Below are 13,467 nucleotides of genomic sequence, written 5' to 3' on the forward strand. Positions count from 1 at the left end.
TTACAAACAGAGCTGACAGTCAATGGAAACTTTGATTATCTGCGCCTGCTGCCGTCTCTCTGGAGAGTCCTCGTGACTGTATACTTCACTCCATATATCTCGTTAAAGAGGACAAGGAAGCAATTATAGATAGGAAACTGTACCAGTGGAGAAGTCTCCTTTTTTCTTACTTTTGTTTCATAATGCACCAAATATTTTCTGTGGGTGACAAGTCAGGACTGCACGCAGGCCAGTTTAACACCCGGACTCTTCTACTACAGAGCCATGCTGTTGTAATTTGTGCAGAATGGCGTTTGTTGTTGTCTGCTGTGGAAAAATTCATCATCTATTTGGCAGAGGATGTTGCTAACAATCCTGTATCTATTGTTCAGTATTAATGGAGCCTTGAAGGATGTGTGAACTAGCCACTGAGCTCTTGTCGTCCATGGTTTCCAAAAAGAATGCCAAACTTTGATTCTTCACACCACAAGAAATTTTTATACTTCACTTCAGTCCATTTTTTATAGATGCCCAAAAAAGTCGTTGGTGTTTCTGAATCATGTGTCCTCTCTTCATGGTTAATTTGAACCTGCATTTGAGGATTTAGACACTACTGTTCCAGGATAGTGGTTTTTGAGGAGATTTGAGCCTTTGGGCAGTGACTTCCACTCCAGTCATGTCAGTTTTTAATGCAGCTCTGCATTCATGACCAAGTCCAAGTTTGTTCAGACTTTTCAAGATTTTAAGAATCTTTTTCAAGATATTTTGAACTGTTAATGATAAAATCTACAAATTATTTGTGAATTTACTGAGTGTCTTGTAGAGATAATGTGTCAAAACATTACATCAGGAATTCACCAGTTGCATCTCTGGTTTGGCTCCGCTCTTTTATGTGTTGACTGCAAGCTTTCTAATCTGTCAACTAACGCTGGCTGCATATTTAGTTTGGCCCCTTGCAGGACTGCAAGACTGCTGGAGCCGGGAGACCGAGGAGTTCCCTCAATTCCCACCCTAATGATGAGCCTTTCTTTGTTCATACTGAGCTGGTAAACCTGGCAGAACTCAAGCTAAATAGGATCTGGTTTTGACCCAGTTTGTTTTGTTATCAGGAAGTTTCCAGACATGACATCCTATCCTGTTGGTTCTGCATCTCTGGCATTGGCAAAATTGTAGCCAAAATACTCTAGATGAGTCTCCAGTTCAAGACCAGATCAGATAAGCGTCTATTTAAGTCAATTAGTCCACTTACACTGGATAAACTCAGTTACGGTCTGGGTGCGTCCTAGCTCTGAGGCATTGGAGCCAGACGCATCAGATTAGCAAGGCTGCTATTTTGACTTTTTGAATCAAACACTGGTTGTGGAGATAATTTTCACAGGCTCTTTTTCAAGCCCTCTATTTTGGCTGCAATTAAGTAGTAATAGTAGTCAGTATGTGAAAACTTGCAAAATCTGCAGTATGCCAATAATTCCCGTTGTCCTACTGATCCAGGAAAATTTCTCAGTATGCAACGGACCAGTCTACCTGGCATACTGTTTCCCACAATGCACGGTATTAGCGCTGTTTGTCAATGTGGGTGGCAGGTTTTGGTGAATTACCGCCATCTACTGGAATGAGTCAGCATTACAACTACAATACAACAACACTAATGTGAGACGGTCCGTTAGGAGTGATAGAAGTGAAGTAATGCAACAGAAACACAAGTAAATCTTGTTACTTCCAGTTGTAAAAGAGGCATAAACCACAAATACACTTTTTTTAAAGCATATGTAGATTATATAGGAGTGGTTTTACATCAGCTGTAAAAATAAAAATCCCTTCCAGATTTATTTTTAGTGAACGATATAACTTTTGGTGTAGAATTATAAGTCTGCTGTAATACGATTAACAAAATAACTAAAATGCAAAGTTCTACCCAAAGTTTGTGTTGAACTTTTGTTATAAAGTCAAAATCAAATCCATCACCTGTAGCTCCGCTTTCTGAAACTGAAAACCAGAGTAGTATGCTACAAAACAGACCCAACAGAACAGTCATGCTACATACTACATGCAAAAGCAGTAAGTGGTATGCAGTGCCTACTACATACTACATTCACATGTAGTATGTAGTAGGTGGTTTGGAAAACAGCCACAGTTTCTAACAAAGCAGCCATGATACGTTTACAAACAGGCTGGAAAATGAGTGAAGAGGAGGTTGTTGTGTCCACCTGCCTGGACTCTGCGCCTTCACATTATCTGTGTTTCTTATTGTCATTTTTCATACTCTACTGTGTTGCATTCAATAGCAGCATACTGCTGATGTACACGACCAAAGACTGATTCTCCTCTAATACTGAATTCTGCAGCAAAACACATAAAAACAGAATTATTACAGGAGAGCATCACCACAGCACCAGTAGCTGTCACACAGGATTTAAAGGATTTTATTATTAAATTCTCTTTCTTTCCTTTTTTCTTCCCATGTGTTTCCAGAAGAGGAGCGGCAAATCACTCCAGGACCTTCGACAGGTGCCATCATCGGCGGCATCCTCGGCGCCCTCGCCATCCTCGGCATCATCATCGGTGTCTACTTCTTCATCCGCAAGCGCCAAGAGGACGGAGAGTGAGTCTTTATTAACAGCCCTGCATACCTCACCGTGTTATTGAACCTCCTGAGTGAATTAATCTCCCTCAGCGGATCTAAGGCTCATTAAAACTTATTACATGTCATGAACCAGCAGAGTTAGCCCGGTCACAAATCTCGACCTGAAGTTTATAGTGTGAAGCCGCCTGGAGATTTAACTCCCCAAATGCTCGTTCCTTTGGCCCCCCGTTTATCCAGAAACTTCCCCCCTCTTGTAGCTGTAAATGAAGAGTTATAAAACCTTTCTTTGTATCAAACTGTGACTTCCTGTTAAACCACACGGAGCACAATCATTGTCAGATATAAAATCACTCTTTCCTGCCCGTGCCCTATGAGTCACACAAGTTAATTCACACTAAGATGTGCAGCCACTTTCAGGCACACTACCGCAGGATTAAAAGCAATTTGTGATGTTAACTTCAAGTACAAGAAAACAAAATGCTAATGGGTTTAGCTCCAAAGCATATATGAAGTTAATAAATGGCAATCCAATGACTCATGAGCTCTTTCCATCTGCAAAATGACACTCAATTACTGGAAATCACATTACAGTCACTATTTCTGTTGCTATTCTACGTTATTAGATGTAGTTTGTGTGTTTTTTTCCACCGTGGACCTTCTTTTAGAGTCGTCACAGAGTGGGAGCTGCACACAGGATTTGCTCAAAGAGATATGAGAGTTTTGAAGGGTTATAATACAAGAACATGGGCTAAAATCAAAGGCTGCCACCAGCTGCTGAGAGTTTTATTATAACCCTGTCATCTGAAGCACAGACACTAAAATGGGAGCTGAACTTGTATAATTTTAAATGACGGATACAGCTATTATCCACATTAGTGAGATTTATGATAAAAAGTGTAAAACACTGATCTTGACATGCGATCTACCATTACTCTTAAATACCTGATTGGAAAATATACGACTTTACAGAGCGGACTGTCATCTGTAAAAGTTTCAACGTCTCAGCTGCTCTTCAAACCTTTTTTTTTAACCTTTAGTTTTTCCTTTTTTAGACCTGAACTTGCAGCTTTGGTGCCACATACTCCTCACAAAGCAAATGACCAGAGGCTGCTGTTCTTTTATTCATCACGCAGACAGATAAAGGAGCGTGTTAAGTACTGGAGTTGACTCTTTACATAAATAAAATGTATGATGACTGTGTATCTGTGAGCAAGGCTTTTGCAGATACGTAACATTTCATACATTCAAGGTCGTCAGCTTGTCAGAGATCGCCTCTGAGAGCGCGGTGAAGTATTTCTGTCTTTGTTAATTAGAGCTGATTTTCAGCTAGCGTAAATAAAATCCACAGAGTGAGGGCTGTATCTGACTTTAAGAGCAAAAGCTTTAATTAGCATCAAAAGGTTTTAATGTCAAGAAGGTTTTCAAGTGGATTTCTCCCTTTTGAATAAACCTGCAGCTCATATTTTATGTCTTCTGGAAAATGCTTCAGTCTTTATGAGAGAATTAATTCAACCAGATTCAGGTCACTGTTTGTTAACAGCTACAGCTGTACACATTTAGGCAACAGTACTACAGCTGAGGATGATGGTATGCCAAGCTACCAAGCAGCAACCTCTGCTCTAAGAAAGACAAAGACAAAGCTGAAGTGCTAAAATCTGCTGTTTCTCAAGTGTCCGCTTGAGGCTGGCTCCATAAGAAGTAGAAGTCACATACACACCAAGCCAAAAAAGTTGTTTTCACAGCAGAAATTAACCTATTTCCAGCCTGGAAATAGGTCCCCTCTTTGTTGCCAAGCTGTGTCTGAATTTTAGTCATCTGTAGGGGAATGATCCTGGATGCTTCCACCAATCAGGGCAGTAAAATGTAAGACGTGTGGGATTTTATCATTCAGCGGAAAAATGACTGTAAGCGCAGTGTGGTCGTACAGAGTCAAAGCGCCGCAACTCCACACAGAAACATTGGGGGTATGACATCACTTTCCTGCAGTGACACTATTGGTGGAATACCATAAAGCAGAGCAGAACATGGCGGGAGCTTAAAGCTAGGAGCGTGATGTATGAGAGTAGAAGTATGGAATCAGTATAAGCAGATACTCAAAATTAAATGACCCAGCCACAGACACAGGGGGAAAAAATCCTGATCGGGACATCCCTACTGTTTACCAAGCATGAGACCAGAAACCACGTACATACCAAGCCAAAAAACAGAGTCTAATGGCGTAAACAGCAAGGCTCAAAATATGGCTTAGGTCTTAAACGCTAGTTTCTTTATCAGAAAACACTGAACAGGGGGTGATTTTTTTTCTAACTAAGCGGTTGAGAAGATATTAGGATCAACAGTTTTATCCAATCAGAGACACAGCTCAGCTCACGTGGCTGACGGCGCCCTATAGCTGTTAGAAAGGAAGTTCAAAAGCCGCGTTTCCACCAAGCAGTCCGGGTCGGTTCAGTACGCTTTGGCACGGTTTGGTACAGTTAAGCCTGATCCCGTTTGTGCCCCCTCGTGGTAGGCAGCGTGTAAGCCGGATGTCAAAAGCCGCAGCTGTTAAACAATAGCATGATGCTGTAACAAAGAGCATAGATGGAAGACATGCAGCATTTTGTCCTCTCTGTGATTGGCATGTAGCTCTTTGATACAAAGAACAATCAAGCTTTTTTCAGAGACGAATCAAACCGGTCTGCTTGGTGGACACGCGGCTAAAGCCTGTGTTATATCCAATATGGCTGCTTCCGACAATTGGGTTCAGTTCACTGACTCAGGAGCAGACAGGTGACATCACAGGGACTACATCCAAATTTTATACAGTCAATGACAGTTTAGTTGATGGTCACTGGTTAGCACAGTTACAATTTACTCCAAAACACCTGTTGCTTTGTAACTATCGTGATCCTGTCAGAATTGAGGAGAGCTTGAGTCCAGGGTGGAGAACGGTTTCTGATAACCAAACATAGAATGAAACAGACATTTTTATGCTGTTAAAGGGTTAATACAGAGGCTAAAAAAATGAATGAATGATGAAATCCCACATGTCTCACATTTTACTGCCCTGATTGGTGGAAGCATCCAGGATCATTCCCCTCCAGATGACTAAAATTCAGACACAGCTTGGCAACAAAGAGGGGACTGAACGGTCACACACTGGATAAAGATTTATGAACAGACTGAATTGAGACACAGTGGGTTTTCTTTAGAGCTCAATATCTAAAGACTTTCTCCAAACTGGTTCTTTTGTTTGATACAAAGTAATCTGGAGTCTTAATTAACAATGATCAATACCACATTATCTCTGTCCTCTCCTCCTATCAGGGGTCCCCCCAAGCACAAGCCCCCTCCTCCCGTGAAGGCCGGCAGCTCAACAGAGATGGTGAGTGGTCCACATGGTTCCAAATCAATCTTTATTGTCACAGCCATTATATTCTGCACACACACACACACACACACACACACACACACACACACACACACACACACACACACACAGAGTGAGTCCATTTGGGCAGTCATAATGGGGCTAATGGCTATTGATTGGAGATCTGAGTTGGCTTATGTGTCGAAATAATTAGCTGGGTTTGTAAAGAGCTCCATTAGAGCACGGTTCTCCTCCTTCTCCTCCTCCTCCTCCTCCTCTTCTCTTACTTTACCCCATCACTCCGCCGCATTTTGTTGGACTAGGAAAACATTATGTAACGACACTGAAACGGTCCAATTTTATGATGATTAGATGTATGAAACACGTCTTAACGCTCAGGCCGACATGACAGTTCCCAGGCTTCAGCTGCAGGAGTTAATTAAGCGGCACAAATCTCAGATCTTACCATACGAGTGGATTTGTCTGGTTTCCAGTCGAAATATTTCACAGCACTCATCAGAAATACGAGCCACACTGACTTGGTCACAGAAAATTCTTCAAGAAATGTTTCCCTGCTGCACTGGCAGACATTTTTTATCATGACTATAAATCCAGACTTTACTCTTGGCTTGTATCTAGACCTGCCACAGGCTGGGTTGCAGTGAAGTCCAGTTTTTTATGATGAGGACAACAAGCCATTAGATTCTTCTGCTCGGTAACGATATACAGTGGGGAAAATAAGTATTCAACGCGTCAACTTTTTTCTCATCACATTTATTTCCAAAGCTGCCATTCAAACGAAATTTCTACCAGACATTGGTATTAACTCAAATAATCCACACATGAAAAGAAATCACAATGTTCAGGTCCATAAATAATGATTATGTGGAATTAAGTGCGATAACATAGGAAAAAAGTATTGAACACACCATGGAAAGGCTGAATACTTCGGCAAGAAAATGCACCACACCACCTGAAATCTGTCAGTAACTATTACTTCAACTTCCAATTAGTGCAAACCAACATCAGCTGGGCTAGAGCAAATTGATGGTCCCTTAAAAAAGGTCGTTTTTTTCACCAAGCAGTTAAATACGACACATCTCATGATGGGTAAAGGCAAAGAGCTCTCTGAAGACATTCACAGCCTGATTGTTGCTCAGCATCAGAATGGAACTGGTTACAGACTTATATCAAAGCACCTGAATGTTCCAGTCAGCACCGTTGGGGCCATTATTCACAAGCGGAAGAAGCACCACCTTACCATCAACAGGCCACGCACAGGAGCTCCTTGAAGATTTCTGATCAGGGAGTCAGAAAGATAGTCAGAAGAGTACTCAACGAGCCAAGGACCACCCTGAAAGTGCTCCAGAAAGACTTGGAGGCAGCAGGTACGATTGTTACAGAGAAAACAATAGGCAATGCACTCCACCGCCATGGCCTCTATGGACGCTCAGCCCGCAAGAGTCCATTCCTCAAGAAAAGGCATGTTGAAGCTGGTTTAAAGTTTGCTAAACAGCATCTTGACAAGAATACTGGGAGAATGTTGTCTGGTCAGATGAGACCAAAACTGAACTTTTGGGCTGTCATACAACATACCATGTTTGGAGGAGAAATGGCACTGCATATCAGCCAAAAAAAAAACACTACACCAACAGTGAAGTTTGGAGGTGGAAGCATCATGGCATGGGGTTGTTTCTCATCTCATGGTGTTGGCAAACTTCATATAATTGACGGAGCAATGAATGGAGCCATGTATGGGGAAATTCTTGATATGAATCTGCTGCCATCCACCAGGATGATGAAGATGAGACTTGGCTGGACCTTCCAGCATACTCTCGTTTGAGTCAAATCTCTTTTTCCGAAGTGCAAGTTTTAAGAAAATAATGTACATTAGGAGCAAGTCTCTCAAATCTCTGAAAACAGAATATTAAAATAGCACAGCTCTTGAACTTTTTGCTTGAAATTTCCTTACAGTTCTTGAAATACACTGCTCCCCATAAAGTTGGAATAAAAGATTTTCTGCCTCTTCTCATGAGTTGAATGTGACATTGTGATTTATTCTTTATAGGTAATACTATATACATATTTTCTACTATCATTAACTCGGTGAAAATTGAACCATCATTAACCTTTGCAAATCAGAATCATTTTATAAGAAAAGGTAGAAAAGGTTTCATTCCAACTTTGTATATGAGAACAAGTGGTGTGAAACATCCCTGGTGTTTTGTTTCAAATTCATTGAGTTTAGTTGTATTTCAAGGCTAATTCGAGGTGCTGGCTGAGCTGATATTTAAATCATGCACTCATTATACAGGAACCTGCTTTCTCTTCACTGTTTCAGAGCCTTTCCTCTCCTCACCCTAAAAATAATAATAATAAAAGTACAAAATGGTCTAAAATAATCTTAAAAACAAAAAGAAAAAGGGGAAAAAACGCATAACAAGCATGTTTTTCATTGCAAGTTGTCCAGATGAGTCAGGCAAACTCCAAAGTGTGTTTTAATAACAGTAAATTTCATCTACAGGAGAAGAAGGAGGGGAGCCAACAGGAGTTTCTTTTAATTGGATGAGTTTTATTGGTCTTCAATGTCAGAAAATATCATCCTTACTTAATTAAAGCCCAGTATGCGAAGGTCAGAAGGTTGGTCATGTGATCAGTCATTAGTGTGTATTTTAACACAAACAGAACTTACTCCAGCAGCTAACTGTTCTTTACTGTGGAGATAAAACTCAGGCAGACGTCATGTTGAAGTTTAACTCAGCTACACACTGATTTTTTTCTCCAACACTTGGAGTATAAAGATGTTTTAAGGGGGAAAAAACTACCTCACAGTTTTGCTTTTGTGTCTGCAGCTCTTCTGTCTCATTAACAGACCTCTTCTTTATCCTCATGTGTGGTTTTTTAGCCCTGCTCTCCTCTCCTCTCTGCTGTTTTATGTGATATTGTCTGTGCTCTGCTCTCCTCACTGTGCTGATGTGGTTTCTGTGCATGTAGCTGAACAAGCCATCAGAGCCTCCCACAGCCACAGAGACGGCCCCTCTCAGCCCAGGAGAGGTTTACTACGAGCCCACAGGGGGAGAGCCTGTCACGGTAACTAACGCACACGCCGGCACTGAAACACAATTTTCTCTTTTTTATATTTTCGTTCACTGACACATGAGCTGCGTTCAGTCACAGCGGGCTCTATATCTGTTTGGACAGATTCACAGTTTGCTGTAGGAACATCACAGAGTTTGGACTTCAAACCAATCAAATCATGGAAATATTGAACCAATTTACATGCAAAAAAAAACTTGTCTTATGTATAAACTTTGCTTTGATTCAATAACTGTTGTTTTTCTATTTCATTTTAAATACTGTTTTATGCTTTTGTGTTTTACTGGGTGCGTGTCCAGACTTTTTTTTTTGGCTTGTTCTGAACTGCGATAGCATTTTGTGACACTGAATATGTGACAAATAATATTTATTTACCCCCTCTGTCTCTTCAAATATTCTATTTATTGCTGTTTAAGATATCATACACCTGACCACATGTTGCAGTATTACAAGAAACATAGGGGGCAGTGTGGAGCAAGATAAGTAAAACAAAATAATGAAGGTTGCTTTGGAGAATAATGGAACATGAGGCCCACTGGCCATAATCTCTACTCCCTACATTTCCCATTTCTTTGTCCTGTAAAGAAAAAAAAAGCCCAAAGAAAACAGCAGCACTTATCAAATTAGGTTGCTGTAGTTGTTTTGCAACCATGAGCGCTACACATTGGTTTTATTCAGCTGGTAGAGTTGGCACCCCATGTACTTAAGCTACAATCCCTGGTGAGAGTCCACCTCTCACTCAAAGACGTAAAGGTTTTACATAAAGGCAAAAATAAATAAATAAATAAATAAATAATTGTAGGTCATCTTGCTCAGCTCAAAGTGAGGTCACCACAAAAACTGCCCCCCCCCCCCCCCCCCCCCCTGGTGGCTGGATGCAGTATAGGTCAAAAAATCAATCTCCCCAGTCATTCCAGATGGGCTGTGGTCAAACTTTAAAAAACTAATACACCTTATAGAAAAATTTCTCAAATCTGATTGTTGTGGTGATTTGAAGATATCATTTGGCTGCCTTGTATTCAAGTCCTCTTTTTTTCTGAAAAGTTCTATTTTCATCAATTATAAGAGGTTAAAAATGAGGATCTGCATTTAACGATGATTGACAGCTGCTGTTCTCGAGTATTTTTTTCTGGGATTGTAAAATATGTTGGGAGGTAGAGCCAAGAAGAGATTAGACATCACCTGTCTCCACTCAGATTCTCTCTGAGTCCCTCTTAGCCTCTACTGCTCAGACTTTGGCTGCCAATGGCTGCGCCTGTGACGGGGGAATTTTGGCCTCAAAACCGTACAATAGTAAATGGCGGAGCCATTCATTCTATATACAGTCAATGGTCAACAGTGTGGTTTGTTGAAGCGCCCTCTAGTGGATGCATTTTTGTTAATCATCTAAGCATAAAGGACATGGGAATCTATATGTTGTGACAGTTACATTGAATTGGATCTACTTTTATATATAAAGAAGGCAAAATGAGCCTTTGGACTAATTTCTTTAAGGACTCAAAAAGAAGACGTCAAATTTTAGAGAAAAAAATGGAAATGATTCAGCTCTGAAAGCCTGACTTTTTCCTGAAGTGTTTTTGTTCTTCTTGGGGCATAAAAATAAAAATCTCTTTTTTTTTTCCAAATATTTGATTTTTTTTTCAGAGAGTCACAGAAATGTCCGCTCTAGTGTATTATATTAGGCGTAAAAAATGAAATGGTAACTTACTGAAAAAGTCAAATATTTGGAGAAAAAAAAACACAGAGAACTTGTTTAATGCCCTAAAAAAAAAAAAAAAAAAAAACACAGAAGGAAGAAATCTTGACACAGGCAGATATGCAGTTCCAATACACAGACCACAGCATTTGGTAAAAAAAAAAAAAAAAAAAAAAAACCAGACCACTGTGCACCAGAGGGTTAAAAGGCAAAGAAAGCTACACACAGCCAAATTAGTTGAATCTAAACAAAGTCCCGCCTCTGATAGGACAATAATCCAATCATAGTGTAGGATTTTGGGTTGGCACCTACTGTGTGAAATCAAGTTTCAAGAGGAGCCCTTGTAATGTCTGGCCCCTTTGGACACGCCCCTGGTACTTTAACGCAGAATGTTTTGTTGTTTCTAAAATCATATCTGAAACATGCCAAAAAAAATCCCCTTTTTCTTCCTTTATTTATTTATTTATTTATTTATTTATTCAGCGTTACAAGTGCAATACAGGTGGTATATATATACTAAAGTATACTATATGTCAACATTCTGTAGAACCTGGATGACGAGTCCACCGGCGCCCTGAACGGTGGCGCCCCCCCAGTCCTGGATGACTCAGCCAAATACGACAACGTCAACGAACTCAAAGACCGCGCCAACGACTTGGATTCATCCAACCACGAGACACCAGCTGCTAACATCGCTCGCGGCGAGAGCTTTGTATCTCCTGCTATGTATGTGTAGCTACAGCGCCACATCACACACACAGGGCGTGTACGGGCAAGATCCAGGTCACCTAAATTTGCATTGAAAGCCAAGGCGAACACGTGTCCATGATTTATTTTCCTTTTTCTTATTATTTCATCCACATGTGGGGTTCTGAATCTGGGTGTCTTTTCTTTTTTTTTTTCATTTAGAGGATGTTTGGGGTCGTGGTGGTTTTAAATCCCCTATTAAAGAATGGTTTTTATGTGTTTTCTTATTTCTGGTGTATGAACTTGTAGCTTCTGAGAACAAAATATTCAAGATTTTTTTTAACTTGAACAATATGAAAACATCAAGTATTGAGGGGAAAAGGGAAAAAGAACAAATATCTAAGTTTTAAAGCAGTTTGAGACGTTGACACAGGGAAGTTTGTGAATCTGACGAGCCAAATAGCCATTGAACTCATATATTCATGCATATGATGAGGCGGGCTTTCACTGCGTGTTAATTTCATGCTTGAGAGGAGTTACAATGTAGGTAAACTGGAACACTCCTCTCATCATATTAACACAATACTCAGCCTGTGTGACGCCTGCAAACTTAAACGTCCTACAAAAATCTGCCAGAAAACAACATTTAAACGGATTCAGTTTGACGTATTATATCAGTGTTGTTGTGCCATGAACATATAAAAACCTCCCTGATGTAAAATTAGTGTTTCTGTGAAGCTGCCAGTCCTGGGATCTTCTCTTCGCAGCCGTGGAACATGATTTGAACGTTTTCGGGGTTTTTTGTTCCTCTCCAAGTTAAGAATAAAACATCAGGCTCCTGTTGCAGCATCAGACTACAGAGGAAGTTTAAAACCCATCTCTGGATTCCTTTCAAAGTACGCTCCTTCCACGGTTTGTGAGGTTTTGAATTACATACAGCTGAATTTGCTCCCAGGAAGTCCAAAGCCCAGTCATCTGGCTCTCTCCAGCAGCCCCAATTAATCACTGGAGATGTTTGAAAGTATTTTAGTTATTTATCGACTGCAGCCTTTCCCACTCTTGCCCAGGCGATGGTCCAAAAAGGAAACATTCCACTTTATTATGTTGTCAAAGGGGTCTCATCTGTTCCCGTACCATGGCTTCTGTTGGAGCGCCGCGCCGCTCATTAGCGCTAACGAAGGGGGGAAGTGACATTGTTTTGAAGCTCCGTAACCTGGCAACATTATATAATTTACAGCTCATGAATCATATTTGCTGTTTGTAATTGCAGGAATTGGTACGGCTGTAAAACAGGGGATGTGAGGAGGGGAACACACACACACACACACACACACACACACACACACACACACACACACACACACACACACACACACACACACACATTCAGTTCTTCAATAAAGCATCAGAAACACAAGAGAATGTATTTCCAGGCGTGTGAAAATGATCAGCATACATCAGAGTATACTGCCATTACAGCCATTTTACGATTAAAATGGTCGACCTCTGATTTACGCAGAACATTTAGGGAAATGCATTTTGCAGTTTTTTTCCGATTGTCCACTTATTTTAGCAAAAAAAAGGAACAAAGCGACACCTGGCTGAATCGAACACTGGTTTTCACAGATGTCAGATGGTACCAAATGTTGAACAAACTGTGTAAATAGTATTGATAATATTGATGAATAATATATTGTTGGTGCAATGTGTACACATAAAAAAATAAACAAGTGTAGGTGTTATCAGTGCCTCTGTACAGGGGGTGGAAGTTTGTTAAATGTCAAAATGAGCGATTAAAAAAACATGTATATTACTATTTTACTTTTCACGGGTACATTGAGGTTGTCACTTAATACTGAAATGTTTTATTTGAATATATATGAAAAACATGAAATGGTGTGGATTTTACTCCTTGTTCATATAACTCTGCATGGCATGATCGGTGGCTTGTTGAAACACTTTCCCAAGGCTGTATGAGGAATACTCTTTTTCATTTATAAAAACAGTTTTGAATGTCAAAAAGAAAGCTGTTTTCTATCTCTGTCTCGACACATCCATCACCACAACGCTCACCAC

General features: G+C 40.4%; 1 protein-coding gene across 1 annotated transcript in view; it reads left to right on the forward strand.

Annotated features, from left to right (window-relative positions):
* The window catches only part of pvrl2l (PVR cell adhesion molecule related 2 like), a 564,571-nt gene extending 551,827 nt beyond the window's left edge, over window positions 1-12,744 (forward strand). Inside the window, exons 7-10 of the mRNA XM_074686276.1 lie at window positions 2,452-2,581; window positions 5,870-5,927; window positions 8,907-9,002; window positions 11,252-12,744. Of these exons, the coding sequence (XP_074542377.1) occupies window positions 2,452-2,581; window positions 5,870-5,927; window positions 8,907-9,002; window positions 11,252-11,440 (473 nt within the window). The 3' untranslated portion in view covers window positions 11,441-12,744. The remainder of the gene's footprint in view (window positions 1-2,451; window positions 2,582-5,869; window positions 5,928-8,906; window positions 9,003-11,251) is intronic.
* Window positions 12,745-13,467: the final 723 nt, after the last annotated feature.

Source organism: Halichoeres trimaculatus, unplaced genomic scaffold (assembly GCF_033239565.1).
Source record: "Halichoeres trimaculatus isolate MK-OKI-2021-1 unplaced genomic scaffold, fHalTri1.1 fHalTri1_scaffold_14, whole genome shotgun sequence".
NCBI classification, from domain to species: domain Eukaryota; kingdom Metazoa; phylum Chordata; class Actinopteri; order Labriformes; family Labridae; genus Halichoeres; species Halichoeres trimaculatus.